The 23,822-nt window shown below is 38.8% G+C and overlaps 1 protein-coding gene and 1 pseudogene across 1 annotated transcript in view; one reads left to right on the forward strand and one right to left on the reverse strand.

The window, feature by feature from the left end:
• NUP205 (nucleoporin 205) overlaps positions 1-23,822 on the forward strand; it is a 327,963-nt gene that overhangs the window by 203,096 nt on the left and 101,045 nt on the right. Inside the window, exons 23-25 of the mRNA XM_085884280.1 lie at positions 16,547-16,671; positions 19,879-19,993; positions 20,872-21,057. Of these exons, the coding sequence (XP_085740406.1) occupies positions 16,547-16,671; positions 19,879-19,993; positions 20,872-21,057 (426 nt within the window). The remainder of the gene's footprint in view (positions 1-16,546; positions 16,672-19,878; positions 19,994-20,871; positions 21,058-23,822) is intronic.
• LOC147024401 (uncharacterized) lies at positions 9,921-12,522 on the reverse strand (annotated as a pseudogene).

Genomic DNA, 23,822 nt, shown 5'->3' on the forward strand with positions numbered 1-23,822 from the left:
GGTTCGAAGGTGTTTTTTAAAATGTTTATATTCGTGATTACAAACAACACAGTACGTTGTATTCACCATATTTATATAATAAAACTTTGCTTTAACTAAAATTTTCTTGATGAAAATTTCGTTAAATTTATAGGTGACTCTGTGCTTAAAAACCATTTTATCCTCCAACTTTTTTCACTTGATAAATACAATGTTTCAAGTCACAAAAGACAAGTTTCAATCAATCTCTTCATTTGTAAAAGATACTGAGAAATATGTCAATGATGTAAAATTGAACAAAGATAAATATAACGACTGTTGGATAAAAACAATTATGGTGGATAATATGAGTTCTTCAGTTTCCTTCAGTGGAAGGGCTTTTAGTATACCTGGAAGAACATCAATTAAAGTATCTCGAACAAAAGTTTCTCCTCTCCTTCTGGTAATATATTCAAAACTAGAAAAAGCAATGAAACAAGAAAAAGTATCAAAAAATAGAAACCTTATGGATGAAGCTTTAGAAAGAAAAGATAAGACCATCTGTAATATGCAAGGAGAAATCTGTATTTTTTTCAACAACCCGAAAGATGTAAATCCTGATGAAATAAAGGATGTTAATATATCAGGTGAAATGACATTTCGTTCAATAGTAGTTAAGGATCATTTTAAAATTACCTTTAATATAAAAAATGTTGTAGTTGAATCTGGTAATGAAAAAAAACTATATAGATATCAATGGTAATGTTGTTTCTACTAATTAAATATGAGTCAATATTAAACTGAAGATTTTGAAGATTATGATAGTTTTATAGATGATTCTGAAGATGAACTTTAGTTTAAGTAAAGTTTTACTTTATAAATATGCTAGACTTCCCTGATTCTCCATATGAGAAATTTGAGAATTGTCCTGCGTGTGATAGAGTGGGATTAAACACAGAGTCAAAAGCCTATAAACAATGTATATTCTGTGATTATCTTCTAATTAATGAATGATAATAAAAAATATAAAAAGGAAAATAATTCTTTTAGATTTACACCAAAAATGAATTACTTTACAAGATTGATTCGAAAAATGAATGACTAGACAGCGACTACACAAGAGGGTGATACCACACCTTTCCTTACAACGGAAGATACTGAACGTATTAGAGAAATGTTCAAAGGATTGTTGTTATATATTATTCATGAATGTGATTTTCAGGGAAATATCAACACAAGATATTGCATAAATAAAATAATGGATTATCTTGAAATTAAACCTGAACTTAGGATAAAATATCGAGTTTCTAAAAAGCCAATAATAAATTAAATAACTTGTTTTCCAAATATATAAATGAATGATTTTTTACCCATTTGGGAAAATAAGATAAAATTTAACAATCATAAAAATCTTCCAAATTCATTAAGATGTCTCATAGTTGGTTCAAGCGGATGCAGAAAAACCTGCTTACTTTTGAGGATGCTCCTGACTCCCAACTTTTTAGATTATGATAATTTAATAATTTTCACAAAGTCGAGTTTTCAACCTGAGTATCAACTCCTCTCACAAGGTTTTAATGCTGGTCTTCAAAAAGAAGATATAATCGGTTTATTTAAACTTCAAAAAAACCAAAATGATTGTAACATTGAAGATATAATACAACTATTTTGTGATGCACATCAATGTAAAAAGAAATCAAAACTGATAACGTGTATTCTTAGTGATAATACGGATGATATACCGTCTCCCCAAGATATGGATAAATCAAAAAAGAACCTCGTTATCTTTGATGATCGTGTTAATGAGAGAAACCAAACGGTAATGGACAGCGACTACACAAGAGGGAGACATTCTTCTTGTAATTGTATTTATCTTAGTCAATCATACTTTCAACTTCCTCGTCATTCCATCATAAACAATGCTAATACTTTTATTTTATTCAAGTTAAATTCAATAGATATAAACAATTTTTGGAGAGATAATTGTTCTACATTATGTTGTAAAAAGGAATTTGGGGATTACATGAAGCACACGACTGAAAAATATAAATATATTGTTGTGAAACAAGATGAGATATTAAATGATATTTTCCAATAAATAAATGGATGTGAAAGAAAGAGCAAGAAGATTTAAGGAACATCAAGAGTTGGTTTCAAAAGTTGGAAAACAACAGGAAGACAGAAAGAAGAAACGCAGACAGAAACTAATGTGTGAAGAAGCATTTGAAAGAAAACAAGAGAAATTTTTTCAAAAATTCCAAAGAAAAAATTATAGATGTTTCCACAGTTCCCACAATGGAATATGCTCCTAAAAAAACTGCAAATGATAAAAGATTTCAGTCAAATGACGGAGGAACAATTAGAGCATATAGGGGAATTAGAATATGATGATGGATTATTTCAACAACTGGAAGAGATTAATCACCCCCCAGCTTATATTGTGAATGCTCTTCAAAACAATGAATATTCAGCGGAATCAAAAACCAAATCAGGACTGATTCCAACAGAACAACCAGCAATATTTCATCTTGTTCAAGAAAAGGTATTGATATTTAATGGTGAATTAAGGTTCTTGGGGTCTGCTCAACCCACTGTTACACTAACCCCCAGATTAATGTTTCTTCTCAAAAAAGATGGAAGAGAAGCTTCAACTGTGAGGAATGAATCAAAGTATTTTGATGAACCATTGGATAAGGAAAATAATGATGATGGAGTATATATTGATCTGCTGAACTCTGTTGATTATAGGGTTAGTCTTTCTGGTAAATGTAGCAAGAATGAGAAGGAGAAACACATTATTCAGGCTTTAAGTATCCTTGGTTCAGGTATTAGTTTTCTTCCAAATGACCCATCGCAATTAGTTAATAGACTGTTATTGTTGTTAGGTAGTAAGAAGGCTGGAAATAACAATTGTTTTAATAAAGCATCAGCCATTTTAGACCAGTTGATGAACATGAAAAAATTAATAAATCTCAATATAAAGACATTTTATCTCACATTAAATAAGATGAGAAGCACAATCCTGAGTTTTAATTTCACAACAAGCGACCACACATCTTCATTCCCATACCCACTACAACTTGACCCAACAAAAGAAGATGAGGCATCTTTATTGTCCAAGGAAACTTATAATACCTTATTTAATATAACTGAGAAAAATGACAAGTTTAGTGATAATCCCAGAAGTGCATACAAAACGATAACAGTCTCACCCGGAGCATATGAGATTTCTCAAATATCTTCCGCAATTGCTCGTCTTATGAAAGAATAGGGTGATGAACCAAAATATATTGTTACAGACATTCAAAAACATACTTCAAAATCAACGATTAAACTTAAAAAATAACTACAAGGTTGATTTCACAATTGATAATTAATTTAGAGAGTTATTGGGTTTCCCTTCAAAAAAGATTGAAACAAATGGGATGTTTTACAGTGATAATGTCATTCAAATATCCTCAGGAATAAATTCGGTATTAATTCACTGTGATTTGATTGATGGTGCTTATAATGATGGAATAAAAACAAATACAATATTTTCATTCAGTGCATACTCAACCCCAATTGGTTATAAATTCAATATGGAACCCAAAAATCTGGTTTATCTCCCTGTGTCAGGAAAAAACATACACAGAGTAAATTTTAGGATAACCGACCAAGATAATCGTATGATTTATTTTAATGGAGAAGTTATATCCATCAGAATTCACCGACGTGAAGTTTTCCAAGAAATAAATACGATGGTTATTGTGAGGAAACACGAGTTGGGAAAATATAAAATAATTACAGGGGATGGGATGTTCCTTTCCCCATACTACAAGGGTGAAGGTATGTATCTTGGTTGAGGATACTATAAACCTAAGAGACAAAGGGGTGTAGGACATCAGTTTAGAGGAGATGGGATAATTGATACTCTCATGGGTATCTGTTCAACTATTCTGAAACATAAAGACCTAATTGGTTCAACTGCTTCTGCTGTAGGAAATGTAGCAGGTGCTGTAAAGAGCATAAAAGATGCCCAAAAGGAATCTCATATATTACAAGCAATAAAAGAAATTAAGAAAGGCAAAACTCAGTTGTCTCCCCAAGAACGACAGAAAATAATTCAAATACTTGGGTCGGGGTTTCAAAAGTTTGATCATCTTTTTTCCTCAATAAATACAAGTATGGAAGCAATTCATAGTATCTATGATTTGGATGATACCATTGTCATCTCAAACTCCACTAAAAAAGAAGATTACTTCAAGGTAAATGCAATAACTGGAACAGACTGGAATGCAAATGGTACAAAAAGTTTTGAAATAAATAATCAACAAACCTATTTGAATCTATCCGAAAGTTTCTTGTTGTGTAAATTTAAATTCACTAAGGCTGGGAATAACACAAACACTACACTCGTAAATGATTTCTTCTGGAAAATGTTTGATAGTGTTCATTTGTACATTGGAACACAAGAAGTTGAAGCAGTTGATTATGTCTCTGCTGTTTCTGAAATGATGAAATTTACACTATATTCATTTGGTGATAGAATGGGAAAGGGGGCTGTCGAAGGTTTTATTCCTGATATGTCAACGGGAACAACCACAGACCCTGGATATACTCAAAGGAAAGGAACGTATACTGATGATACAAAAGCAGTAAATAGTTTTACTGTGGCAGTTCCTCTTAAAGGCATATTTGGATTTTGTGATCATGATAAAGTTCTGTGTGGTCTTAAAATCTCATTTCAACTACAAAGGAATGATAATGAAAATAGATTACTTTTTGGTGTTGGTAGTGCTTCTGGTCAGCAGAATAAATTTGTAATTGATGAAATGAATTGGAATATTAGTGAATATACTCCTAATCTTAAAACAGAAGAGATGTTGAATTGAAGACTTAACTCAAATAAACCACTCAGTGTATCATTCCTCAAAAGAAGATGTCAACACGTTAAACTAAACCAAACCACTTACACGTGGAATTTGGGTGTTCTGGAAGGAAAGCCACGATATCTATGGATCATTTTTTAAAAACCAGATGGCGATACTGCTACTGATAAGAATAATGCATTGAGTGATAATGCAAAGGTGAAACAACTTCGTGTTTCTCTAGATGGAACATTTTATCCACGAGATAGATTGGAAATTAATTGGGAAAAAATGATTATGCTGAAGCATACAAGTCTTACCAAAAGGTGTGTGAAAGTAATGGAAATAAAGAACCTATTTTGGATATGACAGCATTTAAAAGTTTGCATACAATCTATGCGTTTGACCTGAGTGCTCAAAAGGAAACTATAAAGTCTAATCGAGTGGATACTTCCTTCTACATTGAAAGAGGAGAGAGTGAAGAAGTTGATGCATATTGTTTGCTTTTGGAAGAAACAGAATTACAGATTAATACAGATAATGGTGTTATGATTAGTCTCACATAATTTTTTGTGAAATAAATGAGTGGCAAAGTACCAACTGCGGTCTATGTTAATCAAATCAATCTTGATAAACTATCATCTTGTGTTCAAAATCAAAAGCCTTGTCCGATTAACGTTAATACAATTCAGAGAAAAGGAGCAGTAAGAATTGATGTTTTGCTCACAAGAGAACAGGTTAAAATCCTGAACAATACTGGCACTTAAAATTAAAATGACAAAACCAATGTTGAAAAAAAATATTCAATAAAAGAGACGAGTGGAGGATTTCTAATTACTTTATTTGCTGGTTTAAGGGAGGTTGGAGCATTGACGGGTGGTATTTCAACAGCGGTGAAAACTGCCAATGAAAGGAAGGCTCAACTCTGGGCTCAAAAATAATTGGAAAGACATAACAAAGAGTTGGAGAAACAAATTAGTGGAAGTGGTGTAATTGTAGATTTTGCTGAAAAACTTGAAGGTCTGCCTGATAAAGCGAGATTGTTAGTTGGAGGATATGCTTTCTTCTATCAAAAAAGCAGGTGCAAAATTAACTAAAAGAGGTAATAGATTATATCTTTCTAATAAATAAATGAACATTGATGAGTGGTTTAAAGAATTTGGAAAGAATACAATATCAAATTTACAACTTGTCAAATATTGTAAGAAATTAAAAATTCTAATGTGGTTATTTGTATGAGAGATGAATTAACAAACGTGCCTAAACATACAAAGAATATTATTATGAACTTAGAAGATAATAATGGGAATGGTTCTCATTCGGTTTGTATTTTTAATAGTCAAGACAAATATTATTTTGATAGTTTTGGTCTTCCACCACCTGTTGAAGTCATAAAATTCTTACAGAATGGTGTTTATCAAACATTTCAAGTCCAAGAATTAAATTCCAAGTGTTGTGGTCAATTATGTCTATATGTGTTATTTCAACTCAACAAAAATAAAAAAATTTATGACATTATTTTTAATCTAATATAAATGACTTATGTTGGTAAAGATGGTTCTATCTTTGGTGTATCCCAAGAACTGGAGATTGATTTATCAAATTATTACACAAAGGCGCAAGCTGAACCACATAAATATAGTATAACAAAAAATATAAATATGAAAAATGCTTATAAATTATAAAATTATCCAAGCCCAACTGACTTGGATGACTTGGTGAGATTAAGCGATTTATCACAATATATATCCTTAAATAAAATAGCCGTGTATTCCAAAGATACAGAAGTGTTGATTTTATCTCCAGGTCATACAGAATTCACAGTTCGAATTAAAATAAATTTTTATAAAGAAGGGCGTATCGTTTGTCTGAGAATAGAACAAATTTGGGTATGATATGAATGATTTAGGGTATAATTGGTCATTTAAAATTGACCTAGAAGACCTGGAACAATTAAATCATTCTCGTAAGGAAGAATATTATCCACTTGGAATAGAGAATGAGTTTTGTGGAAGCGATTAGTAAACAACAAATAAAAGAATTTAATAAGGGTAAATATAATAATGGTTTTGCCCAAGTTTATATCGTGAAAACAGAAAAAAACAGGATTATATATAATAAGTAAAGAAATACAAAATGATTTAACTATGGGAAGATGGGGAGGTGATTCATGTCATAATATTATTCTGTCATATATTTCTAATACATAAATGACAGCAAGAAGGCTTCAATAAAAATATCATTTCTGTGTCCAAGCATACCTTCAAGAAAAGGGTATTCGGTATTTTAATAAATATGTTCTACAACATAAGAATGAGGTATTTTCAATAAAAGATTGGCATTATGCTGATGTTGATAAACCAACAACTTTGGATTTAATTAAAATGTTAAATAATGAAAAAATTATACAGTTAAGAAAACGTAAGGCTCTTTTAGAAATTCATTAGAAATTTTTTTGGTTTCCTGTTGTAAAAAAAATATTTTGGATACAGGAATAACAAGATATCCCGATGAATATATGTGTGGTATTCTATGGGGTGTAAGCGATTCAAGGATAGTAAGGGACGAGGAAGGAGTTGAAGAAGAGAGAGAAGAGGAGGAAAACGAGAAGAGAGAGAAGGAGGAAAGGGAGAAGAAATAGAAGGAGGAAAGGGAGAAGAAATAGAAGGAGGAGAGGGAGAAGAGAGAGAAGGAGGAAACAGAGAAGAGAGAGAAGGAGCAGAGAGATAAGAGAGAGAAGGAGTCGAGGGAGGAGAGGGAGGAAAGTGCGAGAATAAATAAATATCAAAATATGGAAACCGGTGAGATAAAAAAAAGATTGGGGGTATTACAGAAAATAACTCAACGCACCGAGGAAGAAGACAAAGAATTGACAAGTCTATTTGCAATATTTTCGACAAGACTATTGTCATCGGCAAGATATTGATTTTAATTCAAGTTTTTCATTTTTTTTCTTAAATAAATGGAGGAGGGAGTAAAGGCGTTTCTAAGTATTCTTTATGTTTTAAAAATTAAGATTCAAATGTGCATGTTGGAAACTAAAAAGGTTTTCGCACTCTGACAGAATTTTTCTCATAAATAAATGAGTTATTGTTCTCAAATGTAAAAAGAAAACTAATACTAAAAATATTTCATATTTGAAAAGTAAAAATAACAGGGTTATACAAAAAGGTAGATGTTCGGTGTGTGGTTCAAAAAAAAAATCAATTCATCTCCAAACACAAACTCGGAGGAGATATACAAAAGTTTTTATCAGGAAGTACATGTACAACTACTGGAATACCAGGAGAATTGCATCTACCAGGGTATTCTTTCTGTGGTCCAGGCACAAATTTGGATAAAAGATTCGATGAGGCAGACAATCCTAAATCATGGAGTTAGCCCATCAATAGGGTTGATGAAGTGTGCATTAGACACGATATTGATTATGGGAATACCACAACTTTTGAAGAAAAGCATGAAGCCGATAGAGAAATGTTGTATAATTTGTCTCTGATACAAAATCCAACCTTGAGAGAAAAAGTTGATAAGTACATCGTGAAGAAGATGATCAGTGCTAAATTGAAACTTGGGCTTGGAAATTCAAAAAATTTATAGGCTCTCATGATGTCATTAAGACTGAAGAGCAATTAGCTGATGAATTACGTGTTCGTCTTTCGGCTGCTCCCATTAGGGGTCGCCACAGCAGATCATCCGTTATGATCCTCATACTGATTTGGCACAGGTTTTACGCCGGATGCCCTTCCTGACGCAAGCCTGTTCCGAATGCCAGCCACAGTTTGTCTTCTGGTTGCAACTCCTGTGCCAGGGACACTGCCAGCACCACAACATCGGTGTCTACAGTCCGGATGAGTATTGCATGGTGTCCATGCTGGACTGCGTGAGATGCATGCAGCAACATCCGAGTGTCAGCTTCTTCATGGTTACATGGGGCGAGTGAGGTCAGATCTGGCAGTAGTGGCTTGCTGAGCACTGCCTCTCCATCAGTAATGACGAGTTGCTTGTCCTCCTGGTCAAACCATTCCATGAGAGCTGCTGAGAGGAACCTGAACAGCTCGGTCTTGTTGCTCTCCACTCGTAGGAAGTTCTGCCAGTTTCCCGGTATGGCTGCGGCAGCCACCACACGACTCCGCACACCTTGTCCCCGCTTTGCACGTGTACTACCTTTCAGTGAATCAGCAAGGTAAGTATCCCAGACCAGATCCAGGCGTGGCACTGTTTGCAGCTTCGTGGACATATATGGGATGAAGTTCTGTTGTGCATACTCTTCAAAGGTCTTCGATGCAGCTGGCTTCAGCATCTGGACGATGGCTGCTCCATCAAGCACAATGCAGGTCGTGACAGGAGTCTCTGTCTTTGCGTCGAAGACTTCTTCCAAGCATGTGAGGAGATCACTCTTGGTACCAGTGCAGAGGCTTCCACCATCAGACAATGCAGGAGGACATGCCTGATTCTCGTGACAAAAGAACTCCTCAAAGTTTCCATCCCTCCTCTGGCAGCCAATGTACAGGCGTGCGAAGAGTTCACGGTCATTCTTGATGGAGGCGAGCTGTTGCTGACCTATGCTCTGGCTTCTTGGAGTGGAAGTGCTGAACACCTTCAGCTTGTTACGAGGAATGGGTGCGTCCACTGCCTTTGTTCTGTCCAACAGACACTCTCTGGTGAAAGCCTCGAACTGCTCTTGGCCAATCCTCTTGGCATTCATCATGGTCTCCACAGCAGCAGGATCTGCGATCTCCTTTGTGTCCAGTTTGACTACATCCTGACTCTCCTCCTCGAATGGGTTGCCCATCTCCTCTATGACACCGACGAGAGAGCGAACATCTTTCACAAATGAGGCCTGTACACTTGGCGTCTGATCATGATGACGTGTCTCTGCTGTTTGCCGTCTCCAGTGTTGGTTCCCATCCTGGAATTCTTCGATCACCCTGGCAACTTTTGGTCCTGCAACCATCCAGCGACGTAGGGCACTAGGGTTGTCAGTGAGCCCAACTGCTCCACCGTCTCCTTTGATGCAGGCATTATTCACCTCATGTGCCTGGTCAATCGGGATTGAAGAGAACACCCTCTGTGTTTTCTGAACGGTGAAGTGGCTTTCCCTGAATTTCCTGGCTACATCTGGGTGTTGATGGTGAGTTCGGCCATGTCCTTCAGGTGCACTGGTATCCACCTAGCATAGTCGGTGTGATTCAGTGCATGGAACCAGGGGACCAGCTCTGTCAGAGCATCGAGGTACATCATTAACGATCCCTGCCTGAGAGAACGCACATACACTAGAACCAACAGTTCTAGTTCCAGCACGGTTGCCCAGTAGTGAAACTGAGGGATGTCTTCTCCTCTCTGGCAACACCAGTCTTCAAACTCCGGAAGGTCCTCTGCATCCCTGGTTTCTCCCAGACACTAGTGGTTGTAGGCACGGTGTTGCAGGATGTACAGTGCTGCTGCAGTCACTTGATGTGCTCTTCTTGTGCGCAAGACATGGGATGCTCGCAGGAATGAGTCTGCTGTCCCTGCTGTCGCAATCTCGGCTTCCACAAGTGCTTGCACCCAACCACTCCCTTTCAGCCAGTCCCCCAGTGTCGTCAGTGCCGCCATCTCTATGTGGAGGCCACCAAACATCACCACTATCTGGTCTTCATCATAGCTCTCTGGCCACTTCCACTGTATCTGCTTGTCCAAAGCAAACAGTGGCTGATCAACGGTGACCACTGGTGTCTGTCCAGGATTCAGGTGTTCCACAGCATTCTTCACGACGTCCATTGAGTGCCGGATCATGGCCACTGTGTGGGCACTCTCCAGGAAGAGTGGAAGCAGCGACGTGGGGCAGATGACTCGAGCATCTGGTGGCTGTCGGCTGGCATGAAATGCAGCCCAAGATGTGTTGTCATTGTCCACTGTACCAGTGTTGTCTTCCAGGACTCGCTTTGCATTGCCTATCCATTGGTATTCTTCATCAGTCTGCTGTTTGAAGTCTCCTCTGGTCAATGACGCCACTTTAGCAGCTGGGACAGGCGACTTCTTGATGCTGCTAGTGACGGGGTACATCAGTGTAGTAGTGCGGCAAGGGGGTGACTGTCTTGGACCTTGCATCCCCAGATCCTCCAAAAATGACGATACTCCGATCCACTCCTTCACCAGTGTAAGAAGGATGTTGTATGAGGGAGATAGCCGTACCATGGAAGAAGTCCTTTGATGTTTCTGCACTGGGGTTGTGATCTATGTTGTCTACAGTGGCAGTTGTAAACACTTTGCCACGCATCTTCGGAGGGCAGACCACTCGTTCTCTGTGAAACTGTTGGCAGACACTGTTGCCCATCTGTGCTGAGAGCTGGAGCACTCTATCATAGGAGATGCTCAGGCCAAGGTGTGACAGTCTGTCGACCAATTCCTTCTTGCGTGTATGAGCATGCAGCATCATCCCTATGTATATTGGAAGTGGGTCTCCTGTGCAACACTGTGCCTGACACTGGTGGATGATGTGGTGCCACGTGTTCGCTTGTGTTTGATGCTGTTGAACTTCAGTATCTGAGCTGTGGCAATTGCTGCAGGGTTAGTGTCTGCCATCTGTTCCTTGATGCTGGGTCCCTCGAGGATCATACTGACTAGGTCAAGCAGCAACGGTGGCACAGATTCTTCTTGACATACTTCAGGGAATCCTGTGAAGTGCTTGGCTTCTCCAAACATGTGACGGCGAACAATCTGTGCAGCATGGGCAAGATGGACTGCATCACTATCATTGTCCAGCTCGCAGGCTTTGGCAAGAGCAGCACCGACATCTTCTTCAAATGCCATAAGGATGTCTCTCCCCTTGGTGTGTGCCCGCATGTCAGGAAACTGAGCCAACAGTCTCTGTTTCAGTCATGTGGAGTGGATTCTCGTGTCGAACTGGACTCCTAGCTGTTCCATTCTGGACTGATAGAGCTGGACAAGGTCAGCCAATCTGAATACTGGTGCCGTCTCCTCATCTTGTCTGGTTTCTTCAATTTAGAGGACGAGTTCAGCGAAGACAACTGCCGACATTGCTCGCTCTTGTTTTGTGTCCTGTGATCCTGTTGACTGGGCCTTCCGTGTGCTATTGTGAAGTCCTATCAAGCACCGTGGGTGATACTGGGCCTCCAACGTTTATCATGTCCCCACCACTGAGACGGCCCAGCAGTTCTGTATCACCAAGAAGGGTTGCACAGGCATGCATCCGTTTGTCCATTTGGAATGTTGCAGCTTTCCGAAGACTGTCAGCCCCAGCAGGTTGTTCACAGAAGAAACAATTTTCTGGGACCTTCTTCTCTGTACTTGATGAGCGTGAATGTAACCTGGTGCGTTTGCATGCAGCTTGTTCCTCATCGCTCTCACATTCTTTCTTGAGTGCTCTCTTTTGTGCTCTCTGCAGTTTGGTGTTGTTTTACTGGAGCCTGTATGTCTGATGATATTTTGCACCGTGTGCAACCATCGCAGCTTCATTGCAATGTCCATCATCGAGTCTTTCCAGGTGAAATGATCCTGGAAGCTATCCAAGTTCACTGAATTTGACCAAGTTCTCTGTGAGTGAACTGTACCCACTCCCAATGTCTTTTCTCTTTGATTGGTCAGGTTTGGTCAGTGTCTCCGTCTTGTCCTCTTGACATATAAGGCATAACTTCCAGTCAGTTGTGGTGACGTGCTGTGATGTTGATGGTGAAGTTCGCTCAACATCAGCTAGTCTGAAGCTCTTGAACATGGTGGAACTGTCTTCTGAATCTGCAACGATACAATGATATAATGTTAACATTTTGTTATATATATATATATATATATATATATAGATATATATATATATATATATATATATATATATATATATATATCTATATATATATATATATATATATATATATATATATATATATATATATAGGGGTTTCCTCCGCCATACTAATGGAGAGGAGGATAATTCCTCTATATCGTAGAGCATTGAGCTTGGCACACTTGGGGAATTAGTTTTGTGAGATTATGCCCGAATTAAATTTTCACCCATACCGGAGGCAAGAAGAGAAATAAAATCACATGAGATTCTTTCGTTAAAAAATATTCCCAAATTTATTGAATATTTACAAAACATTCTTCTTCTTCTTTCGGCTGCTCCCGTTAGGGAGACAGATGAACAACAGACAGACAGAGTGGTAGACAGACTGGCAACGAAAAAAAATTATTTATATATATATATATATATATATATATATATATATATATATATATATATATATATATATATATATATATATATATATATATATATATATATATATATATATATATATATATATATATATATATATATATATATATATATATATATATATATAGGGGTTTCCTCCACCATACTAATGGAGAGGAGGATAATTCCTCTATATCGTAGAGCATTGAGCTTGGCACACTTGGGGAATTAGTTTTGTGAGATTATGCCCGAATTAAATTTTCACCCATACCGGAGGCAAGAAGAGAAATAAAATCACATGAGATTCTTTCGTTAAAAAATATTCCCACATTTATTGAATATTTACAAAACATTCTTCTTCTTCTTTCGGCTGCTCCCGTTAGGGAGACAGATGAACAACAGACAGACAGAGTGGTAGACAGACTGGCAACGAAAAAAAATTATTTATATATATATATATATATATATATATATATATATATATATATATATATATATATATATATATATATATATATATATATTTGTGAATTTGCGCCCGCCGGCGTGTGGACGGCCACGTCACTCGAATCGCGACCGCGTCACCCACCGGACGGACAATTCAGTCGTGACCCTCCGGGAACTATCGCCCGGAGCCAGTCACGGGTGGGCCTTTCGACCTCACCACAATCGTGCCAATCGGCCACCCAGTAGGATAGGGTTGTTCACCAAACTCGACCTACCTAAGTACCCACGCGGATGGTAAACCGGATGATCGTACCTCGCTGCAGGTCGACTCCGGACACGAGCCGCTTGGGCGGCTCGTTCCGTACTATCGGGATAACCGAGCGGTGTTGTCGTCGACCTCGACGGTTCAGATTATTTACTGGGCATTTTGCACACACTACAAACCCTTTACGTGAAGCAGGATGGAGGGTCAATAAAGAAAAGACGAAGCGAAACGGGAAAAATGTTCACACAATGCACATTTATTTCCCGGCACATGGAAAGCACACATATACAGCCAAACAGTCAAAATGCACATATAGCAACCAAAACAAAAGCAACAACGACGCAGATATACTACCGACTACGCGCACACACGGCAACACTTATACAGTTCTACTTTACAGACGGCGCCATCACACATTTACTCAAAAGCAAAGGAAAGAAGCCACCCTCATAGACAAGGGGGCAGACGGGCCTGTAGGCCAATATGCGCGCGTGACCTGAAGGAGCGGCCAGGTCCGCGAGACCGGGGGGGGGGGTCCTACCCGCGTCCTCGTGACGCGTTGGTGGGCGAGCCGCAGATGTGGCCGCGTGGCTGTGCCCCGACTCCGTGCTCCTTGGCGGGTTTCGTTGGCACGACGTTTGGAGTGGGTGGGAACGGGGCCCCCTTTTTGCACTATCGCAGCGCGGGGGAAAGGGGGAATTGTTGATGCCCTGGGGGAGGAGAATGGCTGGCTCGCTTGGATCCCGCGACGAGCGATCTCACACCGCAACCTCGTCGCTGACCGCCGTCCTTCTCGCCTCGGGCCCGAGCTCCTTTGCCTCTTCCCGCAACTCTCCTCAGCCGACTGCAGAACCCAACTCGATGCCACACCGATGACTCGACTCGCTCTGCCCCGATTCGCCTTTCGCTCGCCGTTTTATAGGCCGGCAGGAGAAAACGATTTGCAAATATCCGGTTCAGGATGACCTCGGGGGCGGAGCCACGCTCGCCAATTGGACGGAGGAAAAGTGGGCGTGAACCTCCCCTGATCCTAGAATTTGCATATATCTGTTTCATACAGACGCACCTGGAGGCGGAGCCAAGCCGCTCCGCGCTTGCTAATTGGACGGATCAGAAGTGGGGGTGTAGCGTTCTTGATCCGAATTCTCCCTCGGAAAGGCCGCTATTTGCACTCGCGGCTCGGTGCATATCGCTGAACGAGCCCAAGACAGCCCGACGATCAGTGTTCACAGGTGGTGCGGGAATGGCCATAGAAGGAGAGAGGTGAGGGTGGTGGAGGGTTTATCGGTGGTGGTTTGATGGTTATGGTGCCGTTTGGGAATGACGGTGATGCGATGTTTGTGGGATTGGGTTGTGAAGGTAAAGGTCATGGCTGTTGGCGTTGTTGTTGTTGTCTGAGGGTTGGAGCGTGGTTGCAGTTTGTGACGATGGCTGGCGTGGTGGTGGTTGTTGTGTGATGGCGGTTGAGATGTGGTTGGTTCAAAATAAAGATAGAACAGAAAAACGGCTATCTCAAAGCGTCGCAGCCCGAATGAATCACATAAATTCCCTCTATACAACGGGTTTGTGGCTAACTACACATGTACTTAGAGATATCTCACCCACGGGCCCTGAATGGTGGTTTGCGATTTTCCACAGCCGTAACAATATATATGTATACATATATAGGTAGATAGATGTATGTATATATATATATATATATATAGATAAATATATATATATATGTATATATATATATATATATACACACACACACACACACACACACACACACACACACACACACACACACACACACACACACACACACACACACACACACACACACACACACACACACACACATACTCACACACACATGCACACCCATACATATCGCTCGAAAATGCAAATCAAGAGTTGAAACGACCCTTCCCATGTCTTTTTTCTCAAGATTGTGTGGAGTAAGGTGTTCTATCACTGTTTATTACTAAAAATGTAAAATACTTTCACGCTGCCTGTTTTTGCGCATTTTGCATGCCAACAGAGAAGCTCAAATTTAGCAATGCGCAAATAATGAATATATTTGTCCTTTTTTCTTTTTTTTGTGGATATTACAGTGCAAGAGTGCATAAAAAATGTGCTTGCCATATGCTTGTAGTGCCAATCATGCCGTAGTGAATAGCAAGCAATGTGCTTGGTCACCACATGTAGCGTAGGTCTACGCGATTCCCAGCTACGTTATTGTACTTCATTGTCCACAATTCCACATAATATATATTTCGTTATTGGAAGCCGATTTCAAAAGTGGAGAAACATCAATGTTTCCCAAAACCTTCAAACTTTTGTTAAAGCAGGGCTTGATGCAACATCTGTCTGTGCCACTAACAAGAATATATTGAAAGCTGGAACCGTTAAAAGTCCCGTACCAGCTTGTGGAGACAGCGATGCCAGAATTTGAACCAATAAAAATATCCATTGCTCCAAGAGACCATGAATTTGCCAATCTCTGCATTCAATTAACTATTGATTTGATGTGCTCTACTGTTCTTCCCTGCAGTATTTTGCAATCCATATTTTGTTCGTTCTGTTCAGTGCATCATTAGTTCCGTATGATTTACACGAGTTTGGGAAACTGTAGTTGATAATATAGTATGTGTTGATGCCTTTTTCTCTTCAGTTCTGGTTACACTGCAAGTTAGTTTCTCCTTTTGTAAAAGTTTGCTGTGCTTTCAAATGGTTATCATAGTTGAGATTGCCATGTGCCTTGTTCCCAGCCAACAGAATTAAAAGCGCACGATGTAATAGTCTTCATTGATGTAATATCTTAATTTTTATTTATTTTTCCATTGATAGGTGTGCTCAAGTTTCCTAAAACATGTCTCCACTCGATCATTGCTATTCTGAACTCTGATTCTGATCAGCACTCTACTACTGTTGGGGTTGGCTCCAAACTCCACATCATTGAGCTTTGTTATCAGGTACAGCATTTCATTTATAGTGGGCTCATTTTTGATGTCTGTCAGTGTTCCCAACTGTTGTAATTTCTACAAGATAGTGTTTCTACAAAATAAGAACCGCAATCAAGAAATGATTTGTTACATATTTTAGCTGTCTCCATAATTCCACACAAGCTTTTGGGAAAATAACTTTTGACAATTCCCAAAATTAATTTCATTTACAGCAAATATTTTACTTATATTTCAGTTTTCTTTGACTGCAATCAGAAATTTATCTTTGAACCACCAATAGGTGATGTAACACTGGACCCTTCCCCCACCATCCAGCTCCTCCACCTTTTTTTCTTTCAGCTCTTCCATTAATACATATATCTGTCTTGAAAATAATTTTGATTGACCATTTTATAGATCTTTATGAATTTTTAAAGATGGTACAGCTTGATACAGTACTACCTTTTTCTGTTTGATTAATGTTGAATTTGCAGTAACCACATTTTAATACCATCAAAATATTGGTGTTTCCCATATTTTGTATGGTTTGGATGCATACGTTTCCTCCTGATGACTCTATATTTGTTTATTTGAGTTCCTTCTGATGACTCCAATGCAGTATTTGGTCTTCCATTTGATTATGTTTGCACCATATCCTGATGCTGTGGCACAGTCAAGTGAGCCTTAGAGAAAACTTTCTGCAAGAATTCACTTCTCCCCAGACAGATAAAGAGTAAAAGAGATAAAAGAAAAAGAAAAAGCAAGAATTAGACTGTACTTCCCTGCTGATAGATCTCTGGTAGCTTGAACCTGTTCTTGCGTTTGAGCCTGGGGAGTAACTGCTGAGGTCTATCTATCTGGGTTCTTTACTTCCTGACATCTTTGTTCTTTGTTCCTTTCATATTGTTTTAAAAAACTTTTTCACCTTTCTTTTTATTCATTCTAATTCTTGCTTTTGCTTTTTCTTTTCTTTTATCTCTTTTACTCTTTCTCTCTTCTGTTACTGTTATCTATCTCGCTAAAGAGAAGTGAATTCTTGCAGAAAGTTTTCCGTAAGGCTCACTTGGTTGCACCTGGATGGGTTTGAGGGTTGTGTGTAGTTGCAGCTGAAACCCGAATCCTATCCAGGTTCCTCCTGATGACTCCATCTTTCCTCTTTACTTATTCAGGTTTCTTCTTATGACTCCAATGCAGTATTTTATCTTCCATTTGATTTGTGATGTTCATCCTAGTCCTCTGTGTTGAAGTACCATGGCATGAGGAGTCTATTGCAGATTCAATATGGAGGGTAGTGAGGTGGGAAATGGTGGATGAGGAGGAAGTGGTGGGAGATCACTGAGGAATGGGTGTAAGGAAATGTGAATGCATAGTGGTGATGGAGGGTGGGGATGGTTATGAAGATGAGGAGTGAGAGGGGTTGTAAGTAGCATGCCAGCATCAGCTGGGTATCGTGATTGTGTCAATTTGTATGCATGTTGGATTTTGAAAATGAATTCCGAGTTTTTAAATGCATATGTAGACGTACGTCACAACTGGTTGAGGATGCAAATATGAAAAATACACAAAAATGCCATACTGTAGGTGTGTGATTATAAGCATAGGTTATAGCACTCCTTATTAGTCAAGAAAGATGTGTAAAGGGTATGGGGGATACAGAAAATAGGTGAATGGTGGAAGGGGTGCAGAAAATAGGTACATGGTGGAAAGAGAGACAGAGGGGTGGGGGGGGGATGAAGGTTCAGATTGGGTAGACGATGTTTTCCATTAAGTGCTGTTCAATGGGTAGGGTACCTTTTTCGTCACCTTTCAACTATCCAGTCCATGAGCACCACTTTTATTTGTCATTCCTACACGATCAGCAACAGGTATAATCTGTATCACAAACTGCGCCACATCACAACTGCTCTTAAATGCAACGGTTACTCCGCTCACAAGATCAACACTAAACCATGAAAAGCTCGTCATCCGACACCAGAAGATAAAGCATGTGTTAATCTCCCCTTCATTGGACGTACATCACACCACTGTCAGCACATTCTCAAGACTGCCAGCATAGCGTATGCCATCGCTCGACACAAAAGCTCAAATCTATTCTTCACACACATAAGGACAGAGGACCTATTCACCATCCAGTTGTATACTGTGTCCCTTGTGAATCCGGTAAAGTTTACATTGGTAAAACTGGCAGGACTTTCACCACCAGACTGAAAGAAGCATATAATAGATATATATATACATATATATATATATATATATATATATATATATATATATTATATCAAGCATATAATATAGCATATAATATATAATATAGATGTCAAGTCAAGTCAAGTCAAGTCAATATAATAAAATAGTCAAGCATATAATAGATGAAGTGAAAGGGAAAAATCAGCTATAGCTAATCATGCACAGAATATTAATCGCATACTATGGTCAGATAGCAAGCTTCTCGCATCCATTCGTCACTGGCACACAACGAGAATCAGAGATGCTGCAGAGATGCATTTACATCACACAGTCCCCCATTATTTACATTTACTCAAACAAAATGGGCTACCCATTCGTGACATCTGGCGCTCCCTCATTAACAAGCTGACACCTACAATCACAGCGATCAATACACCAAGTGTAATGAACCATGATGAGCAAAACCACAACAACCTATCAGCCACACACAATGAACAGTCAATCAGCACCCCCACAATAACCAATGGGGACGTGGAGCTCTTATAAGCTCTGCACCCCATTCATTCCAGTGACTTCCTCCTGACCATGGGCAGAGCATGCTGCCCCAAATGTTGAGGGTGACCTTTTCTTTTCTTTTCTTATTTTGCTTCAGAGTAATTTTAAATTATAAAGAATATAAATAGATCTTTTAGGAGTAAATACATGGTGTAAAGTTATTACTTTATATTTTCCCATTGCAAGTTTGTTGTATTATGCAATGGTAGCACACAGTAAAGACATAGTAAATAATTGAGAGAATAAATGGCACAAAGTGGAATTAAACTACAAATGAAGGGTGAAGAGTGGAAGAAGTTAAAAATATGTATTATTGAGAGGAAGGATAGAAGCGAATGAGAGTGAGGAGAGAGTGGATGGAAGTGTGTTCAATTACAAAATGTGTCATAATAAATTTGGTCTGCATATGATGTTTATAATTCAACACAGATTCTGTGACAAATAAAGTTCCCAAGCTTTGAAACATATGGTTTCAAACTTACTTTTGTGTGTTAGGTTATTTACCAGCTGTGCACCAACCCTGATACATCTGGACCAACCTTGCGCTATTTACGAACTGGCAAAGATTTCCTGTACCAGCAACTGCAACATCTTCCATTCCAGTCAACAGGTGAGCACAGACTCCAATTTGCTCAGAGCACCTCCACCTGTTTGCATTATCATTAACATGGCAAATGCAAGCTTGCCTTAAGTATGACAAGAGAGTGTCATAGTTTCATTTTAAATTGTTATTTTGGTATAATGAGAAATCTTAAGTATTTTGAATATTTATTCTGTAATATCGAAAGCTCATGAAGAAATTTGTATTTGTAGAACAACAATATCGGGAAATATTACTTTACTTTTACATATAATATTACAAGGAGATTGCAATTTCCTATTTCCTTAATGGCCCGAATTATTATCACCACCTTGTTGAGTCATGTGGGGAAAGTGTTTTGCCTAAGTCTTTCCCGAACTGGCTAACTCGATTTGAGGTGTGACTGAAGGTGGCAGTAATTTTGGAATTTGGCCATGGTGTCAGCAATAATTTACTTACTCTTCATGAGACACCATGGGATTTTGATATATTTTTAGACCAGATAATATCTACAGACTGGGTCCCAAATTTGATGCTATGAAAAGGAACGGCACACTTTGCCTTTCCTGCAAAGCACCGATCTGACAATATCTGTGCATGCCAAAAATGAAACTCGATTTGGACAGCTCAAAGGCAATTGCACTACTTCTGCACATACCTGTTGGACTACAGTGAGACTACAAGACAATAGACAAATCACTAATGTTGGATATGAACCATGATGCATCCTGGCATATTTGAGCAATGTGCTGAGATGAAGATACCAAATGGGATTCCAGTACAATTTATATTTTTGCTTTGAAATCCTGTTGCCATAAATTAATTTCTTGCTAATCACCAGAAGGTAAACTTCAATTTGCTTTGCCATCACATAGTTTATTTTACAGCTCTTGTATTCCATCTTCTAGAGGGCAACTCTGTACTCGTGCTGAATCAAATGGCATGGTTGTTGCGAACCATTGCAGTGGAGATACGTGTAGCCTCGTTGCATCGGCAGCGCTCTTACTTGCATCGTCTTCTCCGCCTGTTACTCGGGAGCCAGGGACCATCACCTTCCATGAGTGAGGCCTTGTCTATGGCTCCGTTGTCCCAAGGTACAGCCCCAGGATATTGCAGAAGGCATCCACCCAAATGCCCTTCCTCAATGTCAGTTACAATGTGCATGCTCATTGATTCATTATAGTCCTCTTATTTTATCCCTTTATGTATTATTCAAAAGAATCATTAATAATAGTAACAAGTACTGCTTTTGTAAGTAACAAGCGGGCGTGCGGGACTGGCGTTGTATATGTATATGTATGTGTGTGTGTGTGTGTGTATATATATATATATATATATATATATATATATATATATATATGTATGTGTGTGTGGAGATCAGGTTCTAGAGCTGATTGAAATCAAGCAATGTCTGTGCTGATCATGGTAGAGAAGAGCTTTTAATGCGCACCAAAAAGTGGATACACGAGAGTAAGTGAACACAGAATACCTACAGCATTCCAACTCAGTCAAAACTCTGGCTCGCAAGCAGTTAGGTTAAATATATATATATATATATATATATATATATATATATATTTTTGTTATGCCCCCCACCCGCTTTTGAGGGCATCTGCTTCTTGTAAGATAACAACATCCAAGCACTGTTTTCTCTCCTAGATTGTAAAGCATTGATCTTTCCCTTGCAAGAAGATCTGTTGTTGGTTAATGTGATAGGCAGATCTTCATCACAATATATTTTATCTTTTCATTGTATTCGCCAGATTTCCCATTCTGAGGAGTCATCAATTCAATGAGGACAAAGGTTACTTTGATTGTTTAAAGTATTTTCACCAACACTGGCTGAATTTTCAATGTTGGTGATGTTCCATGCTCAACATCTGCCCCTTTGTTACTTAGAAACAAAGTGATAAGGAACACCATAGTTACACAATAACTTTTTTGAGAGTTGGAATCTCGATGGACCGGCAGAATGGCAGGCAGGTGTCTTCTCTACAGGTGGTCCACTTTTATGGTTAGCTCCAAGTGGCCCATAACGTCACGAAGGCTCTGCCTGCACCTTCTTACCTCATAGAAAAGCCCCCTCTATACCACCCTAACAGGCCCACCAACACCCCACCCCTCTGTAGAATATTGGATACATTTCAACAATTATGAAGTCGGCATAGGTCATGAGGAAGCAAAGTTACCTTCCAAAACGACACAATTATTTTATGCACAATTTTTTTTTTTTAACTAACTCGTGTTTGTTATGAACAACAAGTAAGAATATATTTTAGTTAACTACTGTTTCTTTATGAACAAACAAGAATATATTTTTTTCTGAACCAGAGTAAAAAGCCAGAGTAAAAAAAAATATAAGAAAGTACAAAATTCCAATATTTGCCAACAAGGCAATGTTTAGATAATATTTCTTTCCATCCCCTTCATTGGTACAACCACTTCGAGACACTCATCCAATGTGAGTTTGAGCAGAGTGTTCACTCCCGAAAGCACTAGTGTCTGTACTTTCATATTTCCCAAAAAATAATACCACCATCACGGTGTCTCGACTAAATTTTAAACTAGGTTCTTCGTTTTCTGGGTTTTCTGGGTCTTCAGAGATGATTGGTCCAGGGGAACTTCATGCACCACCATTGTCACTGTGGTAAATTTTCTCACACACACACACACACACAAACAAACAAACAAACAAACAAACAAACAAACAAACAAACAAACAAACAAACATACACACACACACACCATTACTTTTATGCCATGATGACAATAACACTGAATATCATAAGGCCAATGATCAATATGTGGAATATCCGTGTTCCCCCTTCACCAAACACTTCCATTAACCATGATCTGAACTCTTCTTCCTTAAAATAGTCATGGTACTCTGCAGCTACCTTCCTTAGGTGTTCCGCTAGGTCACAGAAATATACCATTTAATGATGTCTGGGATTTTGCAAGAATATTTATTCCTATCCTTATCTCTATCCTTGTCCCAGTTATCCCTTCATGTAACAATATGCCTTGTTCCAGGCGTACAATGCCTTTGTCCCCTTCATCCCGTGTCACACGAGATGCATGATTGTATATAAGGGCCCTATAAGTGTTTTCCCATATACGCCTTCCTCATGCAATTGATCCCAATGTTTACCTTTTTCTTCACTGCGTACTCTGTCACAACCCATTCCTTGTTTCCCCTACCATTGATCTACCAAACATTCTGCTCTCTATGACATTCCCAAAATGCCCTCACTATCTTTTATTGTCCATATTATCACGATTGTACACATGCTAATTAAAACCACTGCCACATCTGTTATAAACCTCCAGTAACATTTCAACTCGCAAGTTTCCTTTCTTTCTTCCTACGACTTCGCGTATCCTCTTTTGCAGTGAGATGCGTAAATCCATGATTGGCTTACCTTTCCTTGACAGCTCCTTGGGTAATCAATAATACCTAAAAAGGTCCAGTCCAATGCGTCTTCAGGACGTTCCTCCGTTCAAACACCCTGTTGTCAAACTCTTTCACAATATTTATTAGCATCACAAGAATTAATCTTCATTTATATATGTCCATATATTCTCCAGACATTTTACCAATAATTATATGTACTGTTTGGCCTTGCCCTTAAATTGGTGACCTGGGATCCTAGAGCCCTGAGCTCAAATTTCATTTACCACCAAACGAACCCCAGAGGGCCCACTCAGCCTGTCATTCCTTCTAGACTGGCAAAAATAAACATCAGTACACTGGTAATAAGGGCACAGCATCATCAGCACAGTCATGCCCCAACCAGTGATACAACCAACAGCCGAAATGCAGCACACACCACAAACATTTGATAATACACATAGCTTC

The sequence above is a fragment of the Eptatretus burgeri genome, chromosome 6 (genome assembly GCF_056783735.1).
Source record: "Eptatretus burgeri isolate ZD-2024b chromosome 6, Ebu_testis_v1, whole genome shotgun sequence".
Classification (NCBI taxonomy): Eukaryota; Metazoa; Chordata; class Myxini; order Myxiniformes; family Myxinidae; genus Eptatretus; species Eptatretus burgeri.